Here is a 16,365-nt window from a genome sequence, read left to right as displayed (position 1 = left end):
GTTGTCATTAGTCACATGGTGAATTATCTGGGGAATAAAGCCTTCCCTTAACCGACACAATTTACTTTTGAAGCATAGTATTCTTTGAAAGAAGGTAAATCATTCCAGATAATAAATTTGTTATAACACGACATCTATCGAAGCCCTGCTCTATCCAATTGTAACCACTTGAGGACAGCATTGCCAAGGTTTAGGCCTGAGCTTATCTGAGCTTCACCAGTGGATGTACCAAGATCGTGGGAAAAGATGACTTCTTCAGTAAGGCAACTTTAAAGATATTTTAAAAATAAAAGAAAACTGGGCTTAAAATAGTCAATACAAGCCAAAAAATTGTTCATACATTTCGGTGGTGTATAAAAGCTGTAGTGCCAGACTGCCTTCTCTTTCTGCCCTGACCTGACCTAAATAAAAACAAATATTATTAGTAACATTTCCATCTGCAAGCCAGAGCTGAATTCATTTCAAAACATCTGGATGCATTTTTTTTTCTTCCTACCACAAAGTATCACAGGTTCTAACTGTTGCAACATTGTTTAAACTGGAATCAATATAATTCACCCAGCTAAAATCCTTAGCCTCTTGTTTTTTTATATATCCACATGGTATTCTAAATGCATCCACAGTGTGTATTATCTTCACTAGTTATCAGAAAATAATACATATTGTAGATATTACATCCAGTATAATTGAAAGTAACAGAAATCACGTTATTACTGATTGAAAATGTTTTGTACCCTAAAGGATGCCTCATTTTTGTGGCAAAGTTACATTCATCCAAAAATCACTAAAAAGATGTTTTTCATCTGTCAGTTAGTGCCTGAAAAAAAAAAACAACTGAAAAAGTTTTCCTTTAAATTGAATTTCCTTAAATATAAATTCTAAAATTCTTTAGAGCAAACAGCTTTCAAAATCCTGACAGAATAAGTGACTGATACAAAAAGCAATAAGATCATAAGCTTATCTAAAAAAAAAAATCAGAAGTAGTCTAAGATATCAAGACAAAGAATAAAAAATAAACCTCTAATAAAGACAAAATGTTACCCTCCTCAAAAAAGGTCAGAAAACATTTTTTAGCAATGCAAGAATAGAAAATTAAAATTAAAAAAGGGGGCTAATAAACCTACATTTGATTCCCTAAATTGGTTTGTGCTACGACTCAAAGATCTGGCAAATTAGAACTTAGCGTAGAGTTTAAATATAAATAAATAAAAATGAACAAAAGTGATGCGGTTATTTTGATCAATTTTTCTGTCACATTCCGGGTGTGCAGCCTGTCATTGTGGGGGACCTTGGAGGGTTGGGGATGACGGCGGGCCGAGCCGATGGGTTATTGTCGGATAATTACACACATCAAGACTTGTCAGCGTCAGACTTTGGTGGATTCCTACTGAAATGCTTAGTTAGTAGCTTCCAAAACTGAGTTTGAAAATCTGTTTTTTAATTTCTGGTTTAGTGTTCTTTTTTAATGGTTGTTTGGTCATTCTTGTAATTTCAATGTATTTTGCTATAGTCATGGTATTTTTTCCTTCCAGTAAATTCCTGTTTCGGCTGTGGCGGGTGTTTGATCACACTCCCTTTCAATTGACCAGTGAAATATTGTAAATATAAATTCATAATATTCTTGTGCTTTATTCCAGGAGACTCTTTCATTCCTAATTCTGTCGTGATCATGATCCGCTAGAACTTCACGCTGCAATGGTCTCTCGAAAAGTAATGCTTAAACCATGTGTTATTTACCACATCAGCTGTCTTGATGGACTACAAAACAAAAAACACACCCATCCTGTCCCTGAAATATCCCTCCAACCATCTCTTCTCTTCTCAACACTTGAAACATTGCCCGGCTGTGAATTTTCATCTGTAATGTACACATAAATGTCTTTTAGGATCAGTAAAGGTTAAATAAATATACTTTTATAATCATTACCTGACGTGACGTTCAAAACATGCCCCGATCTGGAGGTAGTGGGTTTATTTTACCTTATTATAGCCATACCAAACTATGAAAATGACTCTAACCATCTCTCCAGCATACTTCTTAAATTCATATGATAAAAAAATCAAATGAATAAACATCGAGAACAAATGAAACGAGTAGATGAACTCAAGCATTTGTTGTTGACATCCGTAGGAGGCGCAAATAAGTCCGAGTCAAGTAGAATCAAGCTGATCCCAGCTTGCGGCAGGTGGGAAGTGAACTTCACCCCCGGCCTGGTTGCCAGACAGTCATGTGATCATAAATGGAGACGTCGTTTTTGAATTCAAAACCTAGGGACAAGTAGATGTCTTTATCTAGGAAGCCAGAGAACCCACTGGGAATCAATAGCACGCATGCGGTGAAAACGCCTGTTCGATATGAACCGGCTTTTCGAATTCAGAATTAGGAAGTAGAAAATTTGCATTTTGGGTGAAAGAGCCAAGGTTTTGACGTCATTTTTCAAATCCAACATAATAGAAACCGCCTCTGGCCATGCTCTTTTCTTTGCTTTATCATTTGGGTTGCTGAAGGCCTGATCTCTCTCAGCAGGATTAAAAGGAATCCTAGACGCTCCTAGGTGAACTCCCTGCACAGGCATGTTCCGCACAATCATCCTCCGACCGACTAATGTTTCGTCAGAGGAGTGAACAGCAATGCTGACAACATCGTGGTTATATAAATGTACCGGTTTGATACACAGAGGAGGTTCCATAAGACTGGAAACGGGTCAACAACTTTACTGGAATTCAAAGGCAAAACGTGACTGCTAATACATAACATTGGTAGAAATTTGTGTTTTAGCCTCGATCCTTTTTAAAGACATCTCCTTTCTTTTGACTGCCTGTCGCCTTCCTCTGTTTCTTAGATTTGCGCAACTTAAAAATGCATTGTTAGGTCTCAGATAAACAAATTGGGGGAAATTAGTTTATATTTTCTGTAACTCTGGCACAACAATTTCCTTTGGGATTAATAAAGTTGTTCTTATCTTATCTTATCTTATCCTATTTGTTGTCAGATTTTAGCTGCTCCACACTGTCATCTACAAATGCATGTCCATCACTAAATTCCCTTACGACAATCGGCAGGGTATATTTTGCTTAAATCCGAACCTTTGCATCTTGCTTTTAATAATCTCTTTTCACAAAACGTTTTCATTGTTTTTTTAATGTTAACAGTTAAGAGTTCTGACCAAATTTTTGGTAGTTGATCAGGATTCACAGATATTTGTAGTCATACTGAATTGATTTTATCCTCCGTCACTGTGCTCATGAATTATTTATTACACTTTGATTTCAACACCATCATAAAGCTCTAAATGCCAAAGAGAAAAATAAAATCTGTCAGGAATGGTACGGGCATTTATACTACTGTTCTGCGTATATGTTATTATGATAAATACATATTGATAAATCCTTGATTTAAACCAAATGCAGATTTATGCGAATATTGCTATCTTACCCATTTTCCTGTTGTGCTCTGCATGACGGAAAGTGTTACATTATTATTCGTCGTCTCAGGATCTTGGTGGGGACATGTTGATCTAAATATCCTGTAACAATAAAACAGAGAGTACAATAACCACTGACAATTTAAAGAAAAAACAATTGAAAAAGGGTTAAGTGACTGTTTGTGGCCATGGGCGACTACTTATATTGACAAATAAAGACCTATTTTAATAGGCAGTCATACAAGACATTTAATTTGTATAACCATAATCACTTTAACCATTGCATAAGAAAAATTCAACATTCTACATTTATATATTTAAAATACTGCTGTGTCTTTTTTAAATTATATGTAATATGATCTTTCAAGTTATTTTTTTAAGCTCATCTTTACTATACTGCATATTATGCATATTAGCATCTGTTCAACATGTCATTTCTCTCAGTGACTTATTTCTATTATCTTATGTACTAGTACCAAATGTCTTTACCTGCACTATTGATGTGTTTTACTTAATTGTCGCCTATCTTATCACTGGTTCACAGTTTTACATTTAACTAGCAATCAATCAAATACCATAAGTGGCAGTTAGCCTAATGTTAGCACAATTCTGCAAATATCACATTTAGCATCTTACAGGGACAATGTGGCAACAACACCTCATGTATTGGTTTGCAGTCACTAAAGACCAGTACAATAACATATTTGTACTTTTAAGACCTTTTATTAAAATACTAGTCTTACTTTAGAAACATAAAAATGTACAGAACCATTATCAGCCAGGTGTAGCCCCATAATAGCCTGCTATAGTTGACATATTTTATCTCCGTGATGTTAGCAGGCCATTTCAATGTTTGCTAACATCACAACTGAGCATACATTGTAATTATTAGCCCGCCATTGGCTGTAATGGGCTTTGGAGACATGAATTAGTGATAGCCGAATCTGAACAGACCGTATACTCGAGGTGAAAGAGCTTCTTGAAAATGTCTCTTGCAGTTGCGTAGCCTCATCGAGACAGGCAGGGCTTTCCTCAGTCAGCCTGTGAAGCTGAAATAATTCACTGGATAAAACACATAGGGACGTTTTGGTTTTTTTAAGCTTTATTGAACCAGGACTCTCATATGTACAAAGTCGTCAGTAAAAACAAGCTCAGCCCGGGAACTACTGAATTCACAATGTCCATCAACACACAACCAAGATGGAGTTTTCCTAAAAACATGTTTTCTGGGGAAGAGTTCGGTGAGATTGCATAGTTGAGTGTTGCATATTTAACAAAAAGAAAAAAAACAAATAAATGAAAAAACAAACAAACAAACAAACGTTCACACTGACACCCCCAGACAGGTGAAGTGGATTCCCTCACACAGAGGACCCCCACGCGGTGGGCTGCATGGGGCCACACTTACGCCCAGGCGTTGTTTACACTGAAACATTAAGATCACTGTATCATATTAATAAATGATCTCTAAAATAAATCACTCTTTTTGCTAATTTTCACCTAAATCCAGGTTAATCAACAAGTAAATTCACATGACTTTAACCTCATCCTCATGCTAGTGTTTGGGTAAATTTGGCTATTTTATTTATTTTATTTTAAATGTTGACATTAAATTGGTTTATATTCTGAAAACAGAATATGGACGTTTACAGCAAGGTAGAGAGAAAAAGGGGGTCAAACGATTAAAAAAAAAAATTGCCGATGCATGTTTGGATGTAGAAAGTTCAAATTATTTAATCATATATTAAGACTATGAGAAATACATGGTATAGGATCAGCTAAGTTTGCTTATTATTTACTGAATGCTATATTGCCCAGGACTGCTGTAGAAAGATATATGAGAATAGCAAAGAAAAAAAATTAAAAACTAGGAGGTGATTTTAATAAACTTGGCTGCCCCTAGGGCTCATCTCCATTTCAAGAAATCACTTCTACCCTGCTTCATACAATATTCATACATTAGTGGAGAATGGAGGTACATTAGCAACAAAAGTACAATGTGGTGACATTAAAGGTATGTAAACATATTTCAAGCTCTGCTGCTTATTCCTTTTACATTTACACTCCTTTTTCCCCAAACACTGCCACTTAAATAAAATGCTTTGAAATCTCTTACTTTTGCCTCAGAATGAGGAATGTATTTCACGAGAGGAGAACAAAACGATGGCTCAGATAAAAAGAAAACCAAAGCAGACATATGAGGTAGTACAATTAGAGGAAAGAAAGATGGTGTGTGCGTGTGTGTGTGTGTGTGAGAGTAAATAAAAACTAGGGAGTCTTTAAAACTATTTTCATGTCCCAAATCCCATCTTGACACATTTAGAACTGTAATTACACAAACAATGCCGGAAGTAATGTTAATTGAAAAGTGGACTGACAAGGAACATTTTCACCCACAGCGGTTTCACGTTCGGCCTAAAAATCATCCACAGCAGAAGCAAAACCCGACATTTTCATGTAGTGGTTGTGTTGATGACGAGACAACCCCAAGCGGTAATATCACATTTCTGTAGAGGCAGTCTCCTTCAAATCGTCCTTTAACAGACTTCCCTACTGTCAAGTGATGAAAAAATACTGCAGATAAAAGATAGCCAGTCTTACCAGCTAATTTCAGGGAAATTTAACTTGTGTCACAGTAATCGCTATAGATGTTGTTAAGCCTTAGTTCCCTTTAAAATGTTATCCACAGAAAAACCGGTCGAACTTTATTTGTAACTAAACGCTGTATGTTCAGTGACAAACTTGTGTATTTGGAGTGCAAAATCAAAGAAATTATGTCAACTGTGAAGAGCTGCAGCCTGCCAGACATCACTGAGCGAAGCATCTACTTCAAAGCTTTAAACGCAGGGGTTTCTGGTCAAAGCCACAGAAACCAGTTTCCTTTTCAGTAATTTCTTGATTATTTACTGGAAATTTCTCAAGAAGGTTCCATTTGTAATTCCACAACTATAGGTCATTTCTTGAAGATAAAGTGAGACCATTTAACCCATTTTTGAGTAAAGCTCACACTGATTGGAACGAATCGACGAGAGAGCCCATGAGACTCACAGAACAAAACCTAATCTTGCTTGCAATTTCATTGCAGTCTCAAATGCTCATCTTTAACATTGTCCTCACATTCTGTTCACTGGGAAACATTCTTTAGATTCTCACACGAAACCTTACAAAGGTGGTGTGTGAAAAAGGCTAGACAGTGTATGAGGAGAACATAAATGCTGCCTGTTTAGGCCGAACAGATTAGTTAGCTCACTATCATCACTATCTAATATTGACAATACTGTAGATGTAAAGACCAATATTGATAAGAACGAACATAAAAATGGTTTGATTTGGAAATGGCATTTTGTCAAATGAATGGTATAAAGTTATGATTGTTTACAATTACAGCTAATGTGATATCATAAGAGCATGTTCCTGCAGATCAACACCTTGATATTCTGCCTCTCATAACAGCTCGTACTAGTTACATTTGCCACCAAACCACCCACCTCGCTACTTTCCTACATCATCAGCTGAGTAGTGTGTGGGCAAAATCTGTGCACGGTTCACGACAGTTCCAGTTCGTTCCAGCTCAACGATTTATTGTACTGACAAAGCGTTGGCAAATGATGACCTTCAGTATCGTCTGAGTCTCAGACGGTGGACACGTGACAGGACTGAATGCAGTGGCATTCATTGCTGTGAAAAGCTGCACAGTATCAAATAACGCCAGAAAAAGGTACAGTCTTCAGCAACATGGGTCTGTGAAACAGACTAGAACTGTTCATCACTAACATCCTTCCCCCCCTGCTATGACGGTGCTAAACTGCTCCTGCACTTCTAGGCATCAGGTAGAAGACAAAAAACAACAACTAAATGACTGACATGAGGACAGGGAAATGGACCTGTTCACAGATTCAAAGAAAAAAAACAAAACATACAAAAAAAAAACACCTCCAGTGTTTTACAGCCACGTCTTTCTCTCTGTAAGTCATTCTTGTAGTTCAAGGGTTTGTCAAGTAGGAACGTTTAGATCAACACCACCAGGTTCCATCTGTCTACAGGTTCCGTGTACATCCGTGTTCAGGCCTGTGTGCTGTGGTGTGAATGTGCAATTTATCATCGGTGGCATTGTACTGCAGCAGAATCATTCTGAAATGGGTGATTTGGGCCACTTCTGCACTTCAGGAAAACAGAAAGGCGTCAACCGTGAGGTTGGTCAATACAAACAGTTGTCAAATCTCACCTGGGCAACATGTGGCACTGATTGACCATAGAATACAGCTAAGCATGGGGACACAATTCTAATATCAGTGCAGGGAAACTGAGATTGTAGGCAAAATGTTTGAGGATCAGGTGTGTGTGTGTGTGAGAGAGCGTGTGTGTGAGTGAAAGATTGCGCGTACAGAGACATTCCCGTTTCTACAATGTTATCGAGCGACCCACTAGGCAGCAGCAGATGCTCACGTTGTTACGATAACTGGGGCGAGACGAGCTGTGGATTTGTCGCCTTCCACTATTAACAAGTTCCAACCGAATCCATTCTGCCATCCGGATGAGCAGGAGACAATACACCTCTCTTTCCACCTTCACAGACGACAGGTTAAAACAGGGACCCTTGCTGATGAAGCAGCTGCAGCCATGTTTGTGTCTGTGGAGAAAAAAAACACACTTGATTAGAAAAACCCTGCCAACAGTACATGGTGATTATAAAACATCTAAGATCGTTATTTATAATAATTATGGAAATCCCAAATAGCACACCAGCGTCTGGCTATCTAGACGCGTGCTAGGGATTTCCAGGTTTCTTGCGCGCATGTCTGCCTGTGTGTGCGAAGTGTTGATCGTTTAGCGTTAAAAAAGTGATTTCTTTGTGAACTTGCTGTTCGGTCAACAGAATACTCGTCTGTCCAGACACCAGCCACAATTAGCCAAGGAGGTGAAAACGGTACTTCATCTGATCGGTTTCTTGACAGACAAAGCAAGCAAGCATGTTAGCTCTGGCGGCTTTTTAAGGTAACTTCATGCACAAGTTCAGATCATTCCTTGCATATTTTATTAAATCGACTGGCAAAAAGGCAAAAAAATACATGCTCATCTGCTTTTTTTTTTTTTTTTTTTTTTAAATAGTGATATGTTGAGACATGCTGGATCTCATAGTTGCGCAGTTTTCCTGACAAGAACTGCAAAATGAAAAAGTATTTGATTGATTTTTAGGAGCAATAGTAAAAAACAAGTAGTGTGAGGATAATGCAAAAACTTCTGCTCTGTTGTCAAACAAATCCCATCTTGTTTCTTTCAATAAGCAGTTACGAAAAAATACAGGCAAGGTAAATTATCAGAATTCAACATCCATTATTATTATTGCTGTTATTATTTCTAATGGAATTAATAATCACACACACACACACGCACGCACGCACACACGCACGCAAGCACACACGGTTGGATTGCATTTATCAGGATTGCAAATATCGCAATTTTCATGGAGGGCATGGAAATGACACTGCTGATTAGGGCATATTGCTCTGCGTTAACTCAGTCATTTCTGGCACTGCCTTGACTTTCAACAGAGTTGGAGCTTGGTGTTTAGAATTCACTGCTCAGAAGGTCCCTACAGCTCAGGCATGTGGGTCGGCATGGGCTTATTGTCACAGGCCTGCTGTCCGTCACAAGCTTGTTGGCCCGCAGACTGTTTCAATGGCCTTGGGGCGCCAGAATTTGGCTTCAAATGTCAATCTAAACTGCTGTGCTGTCGTGGATCATTTGAACAGTCTGGCCTGAGTACTCGTGTGACCCCTGCTGTGTTGACGTGCAGAAGCTCGGCTTGTCACTAAAAGCGGTAACGCTTCAACACATTTTCCCCATGTAGGCCATTATATAATGCAAAGGGCTTTGAGCAAGGATTTAGTGCTTAATACAACAAGTTTTACTGGATTCTGCTGACTTGTCACTTTCACACAGCGTAGGAATTCATATCAACTCAGGTCCATTGTGTCGTGAACAGGGTTGATTCTATACAACTTTAACCTCTTCAAACTCTAGCTTTGATTTTTTTTTTTTTTATGCATTGCTGGTTTTGGATAAGTGGGACCCAAATAAGTATAAATGAAACCAGTTGTCTCTACAAGATAAGGTGGTGTTAGCACAACAGGTGTTCTCCTTTATTGAAAAAGAGTTAATTTACCGTCCTCAAACAGGTACTTCCTAAATAGGAGCATTGAGACCCATTTTAATAGCCAATATTTTTTTAAACAAAACCAGACACACATTAATATAAGGAAACTATAAATGGAGGCAAAATGTCAGGATTAGCTGTAGAGGAACGGCACATTGCACATCCCTTGTTTTTGTTACCGCCATTAGATGCAGCACAGAAGTCTGTGCATGTTGACAGCTGAAGGGAACTTTAATGCTGTATCTTAAGAGGACTCAGGATCCCAAGAGGTTTAGACATGTGCAATTGTTCGCAGGGTTGTATTTTTGTAGTTCGGGTGGGGGTGGTAAGGGACGAACAAACACGAGGTGGGGGTGGCCACTGGTGTCATGGTCAATGCAGCAGCGTTGGTGAATTGCAACGCCATTCTAGCCTCTACCAAAGGATCATATCTGTCGTTGTGAACAAGAACCACTGTGCCATGCAACCGTAGACCTTTGGACAAGTAAAATACTTGCATGGTGCAGACAGCAAGATCAATGTGCAGAACTGAATCAAACAAGTACCTCCGTGGCGTTATATGGATGTAGGTCATTTTGTACAGATCAATCAAACGCAGGTCATGACCCTTGAGTGAAAGGATCAACATAGGAACAGTGAATCTGCGAATGGGCCCATGGTTAATATTTAATATCTCCCCAGCTGCTCCTAACACAAACACAAACTTAGGACTGACATATTTTGGGGCATTCTTACCCTGCAGTCACACTCTTCTGACCAAGTTGTAAGAAGAACTACGACGGCATCATTGTCTCTGGAATGACACAATCTCACATACTTTGCTTTATTCTTCATTATAGTTACCAAAAATAGACCATCACGGTAGGAAACACACACTGACGATTTTGGCAAAATCAATTTCAATTGACTCCGTGTTGTTCCCTGTTGTGTTGCCGGTGGGAGGTTGAAAGTTATCATTAGTTGGCAAACCGCAGATATACCAACACCAAATAATAGACTGGAATCATATTTCTTTAGCTCTGATAAGGAACAGCATTGGGCGACCACTCGAAAGGCTACCTGTGTATTTTTGCCTCAATGTTGCTGCAACAGATGAAAAACAAATCCAGGGGTAAGAGTACTCTGAGCTGATATGCCAATGACTTTTGAGAAAGTTAAGAAAACACTGGCGCTTCTGAACTGCGTGCATGTTGAACCATCACAGCAAAACAGGAAATGGCAGATATGAGAACCATATAATATGGATTTATCAATAAAAAGCTGTTTATCAATGATGGAAGGACTAAACTCATAAAAGACGAATCAAATCACAAAGCCTGCAGACAAACAGCTCGTCGAATGCTACGGGTGGAAACTGATAAAAAGACAAACCAGAGCACGTCTGGATCTGGAGGAAAAAAGCCATTGGGTTATGCTTTCCTTTTCTGTTTTTCCCTTCTTCAGCCCAGCCTCTTACTCGGTATGTTGAGGGGCAAAGGTACAGGAATAAAAGATAAACGTTCATGGACAGCTCTTTGCTCTCTGGAAAGGTTCAAAATAAAATGGAGCAAAGAGCAGACTTCTGGAATACTTCAGCAGCCTTTAATACATTGTTAATATGGGTGTGTGGCAAACCGTAACTCCATTTTACAAGGGGGTTTCTAAAAAGGACCTCAGCAGGCTCATGTCGGGGCCACCAACCATCCATTGTGGAAGCTAATCAAGGTCCATTTCTGTTCCAGTGCATGACAAATACCTGTGATAGCGTCCATTCTCTTTGCTTTTCAAGCTAAAGCTTTTGTCTTTGAATTCATCTTGGTTCTTAGTTGGCAATTTTAACATCTTGCTATTTTCATGGTAGCAGCAGCAGCAGTGAACCTGGTGCCATGAATGCAAAAACAATTGCCCATTTTTTCCAGGAACTGCAAGCAGCAGACACGCTATGAAAAAGGACCAGCTGTGTTGTTTCCATTGCTATTGGTTTGCTGTAAGTTGCTTTCCACCACACAACTTGAAACACGAGTTATTGACAGATATTACTTAATCCTGCATTGAAACAACATCCTTATTGGCCAGGAATTATTAAGAAATGTACTTTAGATCAGGTTACTGCCTGGGCCGTTAGTTTTAAAGGAATATTTGGAGTACTGATGCACATTTGCACTGCTTTTGCAGTTAGCCAACATTCATTTTGTTTAACTTATTGTGACATGTGACCTGCTTCTACTTCAATATGAGCTTGTCAATATTTATTTATGTTGCTTGTAATGGGGGGGGGGGTTACGATTAGGGGGAAAGTCCCATTTTAAGAGAAGGTGGCAAATACAGTGTTTAAGTTCAGGGCTCCTGATTTGACCCCAAAAAATTGTGGTTGGAAGTAGCCCCTCCCTGGAAACCAGAAGTGCTTCGTTCTTTTGTTTCCTGTTGTGTTTTCTCCATTCCTCATGGACACCCATTTATCCCACATTTCCATCACTTACAGCCCATCAACTAGTTCTCTGGCCAGCCGTCTCAGACACCCTGCCATAATACACACTGCTTCCCCTCCCCCCTGCAAGGGCAGGGCACGGGACGAAAGAACAAACAAAGCCAACAGGAGCAACTAGATTTCATCAATGTTCAAAAGCAGAAAGCATTTACACACAAACCACTAAGAAGCACACATCCCTCCGTCCCCGTTACAAGAATTAAGAGTTCTCAAAGCGGCCCACCCCCGAAAAAAAACACACTCACAGGCAATTCCAGGCCAGTGGAGGATTTAGTTGCATAAGAGCTGCTCTAGTCAACACAGACAGAAAGGCCACACCCCCCTCTTCACCCTTCGCTCCCAGTAACATGTCACTGACACCGACAGCTTGAAATGTGAAAATCAGTAGTCAGCCATAGCATCTACAGTCATGCAGAATACATAGCCATGCTTGAGCCACAAACACGGAGCATTAAACTGTGCATCCAGCGTCATGAGGAGTTGGGATTCCAAGGGATTGGACACGACACTATCAACACATCTGACACTAATAACATTTAGTTTCACATCCTGCACAAAGGTGGTTTTGTTAGCTGATCCAATAAGAGTGGTTTCATCTGGTTTACCGGCCATTCTTTTGGTGGTTTTAAAATGTTTTGCTCTGTCATTTTCCTACATGATTATGATTTAACTGGGATTATTCAACTTGGAAAAAAGTAACATCTTTAAACACTACCCCCCCCCCCCCCCCACACACACACCAAAAAAAAAAAAATCTATGATACAGAACTGATTAGGCAATATTTCAGCAATATCAGTTGAATGATATTTGGTATATTTCAATATTTGGCACATGGGTTCATGCACAGCAGTTATATGAAGATGAGACATATTTACCTGTAACACAACTGGGGTGATGGAGGGGGGTCATGTAGCACACATGACCCTGTCCATTCTGGCCTGCAGCTGGAAAGCATCAGGCCGGTCCTGAGGGTTGGCGGCCAGCATGTCGTGCAGCAGCTTCTTGACTTCATCAGACATGCATGACCTGCGTTTCTGAGGGATGTTCAGCACCATCTTTGGATTCTCTAGCAGCGCCTCGCCCACCGGCACAATGTCCGCCCCCTGTCGCACGTACGTTCCGAGGAGCTCCCGCTTCGACTCGGCGTCAATAAATGTGATTCGTTCCAACATGGCCCACATGATGATGCCCAGCGCGAATATGTCAGCCTTGGCTGTGTAGTGACCCTCCCACACCTCAGGGGCCATGTAGAAGTCTGAGCCGCATGCCGACGACAACCAATACTTGTTAACGTTGACGTTTTTATTCTTGTCTTCACCTTGTTTTTCCTTGATTGCAGTCCCCAAACCTGCGCACACTTTGCTCAGGCCGAAGTCTGCCACCTTTAGCACCGGTGCGCCGGACTTCTCCGAGATGAGGATGTTGTCGGGTTTCAGGTCTCTGTGCACGATGTTGTTCTCGTGCAGGAATGCGACGGCGCTGGTCATTTGAAGCATGAAGCTCTTGTTGGTCCGAGGGTCAGGCTGCCGGGACAGGATGAACTGGTTGAGGTCGCCGCCTTCACAAAACTCCATGACAAACCAGAGGTAACACGGTTCCTCTGGTGGGCTGAGCACTCGCTCTCCTGTGAGCAAAACAAACAATGATCAAACAGACACAAATATATGATACAACTAAGTTCCGGCCTTTGACAATTTGGGACTGGTGAAGGAATTGCAGCGCATACAAATAATTTCAGGAAATAATAAAAAAAAAAGGATCCTCTTGAACATTTTGTACCAATCATCAAAAAATAACACCAATTTATTGATATACTAGACACACACAAACAAAAATTGTACCCTTTTATTAAAAAAGAAAAAACATTTCTGGATTTTCCTTTTAAAGTCAAAAACTACTCTACCTTTCAGTTGCTCCCTTCAATGGTCATCTGCGACAAATCAGCTTTCTCCATCTGACTGACCCTAATCTCTGTGTACTTTTACCAAATCAAATAATTTTAATTGAAAAATAAAGTACATTATTAACCTGGGGTATTAGTCTTGGGAAAAACCTGATCCCGGTGCAGACACAGATTGCAAATTGCGATATTCATGTACACTAATAATATGAATTTGTGGTGTATATATTCATAATAAGTGTACACACAAAGCCTGTTTTTTACGTCTCAGGCTTTGCAGGGGTGTGACAGCTGTTGGTAGGCTTGGAATAAATACCTCTCTGAAATACAGCCAAGACATCGGACTCCATTTTAGTGACTGAGCCAGGGAGCTCCCTGACAAACCCCCCCACCCCACTCCACGCCATGGGTCTGTCATGGCTACAACAATTCCACTTATGGACAGTGTTTCTTCGGTAAACCTTAGGGAACTGTGACCGATCATTTATTCTTTAGGAGATCTTAGTGTTGAACAGGATTCTGATCGACGATGAAACTGCATTGGTGTTATTGGGTTTAACATCCGACGAAACGGTTGATCGTGCTAGTTAAATCAAAGCACGTCAAAAGATTCATAAACGTGTATCGGGACGGCGGAGTGATATTGCTGTAGTATTATAACAAAAACGAAAGTATCAACTAGCTACAGTGAGCAGTTGCTAGAACAGTAAATCGGCGTCGACACTGATCCACCCCCTCCCCCCTCGCCGCTTTTGTCAGGTTACACAACCGCGGAACTACATTGCGAATATCACGGAATTTACGTTGCATGGCCTCGAATGTCAGTACATAGTCGCGAGGGAAAACAAACGTGGGTTATTCAGAATTTTAATTTGGGTTTTTAAAATTCGGCTTTGGCGAAAAGAGCATGCATTGTCTTATTGGTCGGACATATGAATGTACGTCGGAGTGACACAGTTGAAAAAGCTAATGTTGAGTAGCCGCTTTGGAGGCTAATGGCTGTTACCTTTTAACGAGGTCTCCACGAGTCGTAGGTACTGTTTGGACCGTTTGTTCCCGTGACTCATTTTCTGGGCCATACCGTTCCTTTGCAGCACACATTCCTCCAGCTGGACCACGTTTTGGTGCCGCTTCTCTAAGCTCGCCAGCGCCCAGAACTCCTGCAGGGCGAGCTCGACGTTCTCGGGAGCGTCACAACGCAGTTTCTTCACGGCGACTTTGGCACCGGTTCTTCGGGCCAGTGCTTCGTAAACCACGCCGTAGGTTCCCCTGCCCACCTCCCGGATCAGGCTATATCGCGGGGCCATGAGCCTCCGGCCCGCGTTGCCGTGCTTGAAGAGGTCGTCGTCCATCTCCATGACATGGCCTTCCCCCGCCGTGTTTCCCACGTCGAGAACCCGCAACACGTCCGAGTCATCGGCTTGTGCCCCGGTTAGCTTACAGGAGGCTTGGGCGCTCCTCGTGCGGTTCCGCCAGTTGTCACCGCCAGCGGTGGTCATCTCGAATCCGTCACCGTCCGGAGGTGAGACGGCGCCGCGTCCGCATGTCGTCCCCGCTGACGGTATTCATGGAGGTTTCTGGCAAATCTTATATGTTTTTAAACCGAGTTATGAAACTTGCTGAGCAACGCAGGGAAGAAGGAGGAGGAGTTGGAGGGCAAACTTAGGCAACGGGATTGTAAAGCGTGCGTCAACATGGAAGGTTAATGTCGCTGTATTTTCAAAATAAAAGCTGCGGTTAACCCTTCAGTCACCCAATAGTGTATAATAGCCTTTACTGTTAAAAAAAACCCAATAAAAACAAAAACGATCTTTGAATGCTGTTCCACGGCGGAGGAAACAAAAGCAAACGGAGAAGAAAAATGCATCAATATGTCCACAATATTATAATCAATAATGAATAAAAAGCTATACTATAAAGTGACATGAGTGACTGGAGCAATCATTAATGCTACTGTAAACAGAAGTCTTGTAAACATGCTGAGATGAGGAACATTACACTTGATTAAGTAAAATTATAAGTGATTTTCACTTATAATTTTACTTAATCAAGTGGTGGGGGTAATAGTACTTGAACAATGAAGGGAGAGAGGTGGTTTAAGGTATGATGGAATATAAAGTTGTGAGTTATGTAGTTAAAATGAACTGCTACAATATGTAACTTATGTCACAAAAATCAGTGATGATTTATAATTCTAAAATATTTGATACATTACCTTCTTTGACAATCAACTTACTTTTTTATTCACATTTTTTACTATCATATTGTGTTGAGTATTGTTGTTTTCCTTTTTTTGTTTTCTACACAAAACGAGTAGCATTACAATTTTGTTGTATTGCGCAATGTCAATAGAGGCTATTCTATCAATAAAAAAGAACAAAGATTCAACCTATATTAAACTGACATTGACATTGC

At 40.3% G+C, this 16,365-nt stretch overlaps 1 protein-coding gene across 1 annotated transcript; it reads right to left on the bottom strand.

Annotated features, from left to right (window-relative positions):
- Positions 1–4,509: 4,509 nt before the first annotated feature.
- On the bottom strand, positions 4,510–15,884 carry LOC147222252 (serine/threonine-protein kinase 35-like). Its single transcript, XM_086168191.1, has 3 exons — positions 14,957–15,884; positions 12,926–13,674; positions 4,510–8,055 (listed from the first exon to the last, which is right to left on the bottom strand). The coding sequence occupies exons 1-2, from the start codon at positions 15,447–15,449 to the stop codon at positions 12,956–12,958; spliced, it is 1,212 nt and encodes a 403-aa protein (XP_086024317.1). The 5' UTR covers positions 15,450–15,884; the 3' UTR covers positions 4,510–8,055; positions 12,926–12,955.
- Between the last annotated feature and the right edge of the window lie 481 nt (positions 15,885–16,365).

This window comes from Fistularia commersonii, chromosome 21 (assembly GCF_037954325.1).
Source record: "Fistularia commersonii isolate RoL2024-O1a breed Wild chromosome 21, RoL_Fcom_v1.0, whole genome shotgun sequence".
NCBI classification, from domain to species: Eukaryota; Metazoa; Chordata; class Actinopteri; order Syngnathiformes; family Fistulariidae; genus Fistularia; species Fistularia commersonii.
The sequence above is the reverse complement of the archived record's forward strand: the minus strand, read 5'-3'. Positions and strand labels throughout refer to the sequence as shown.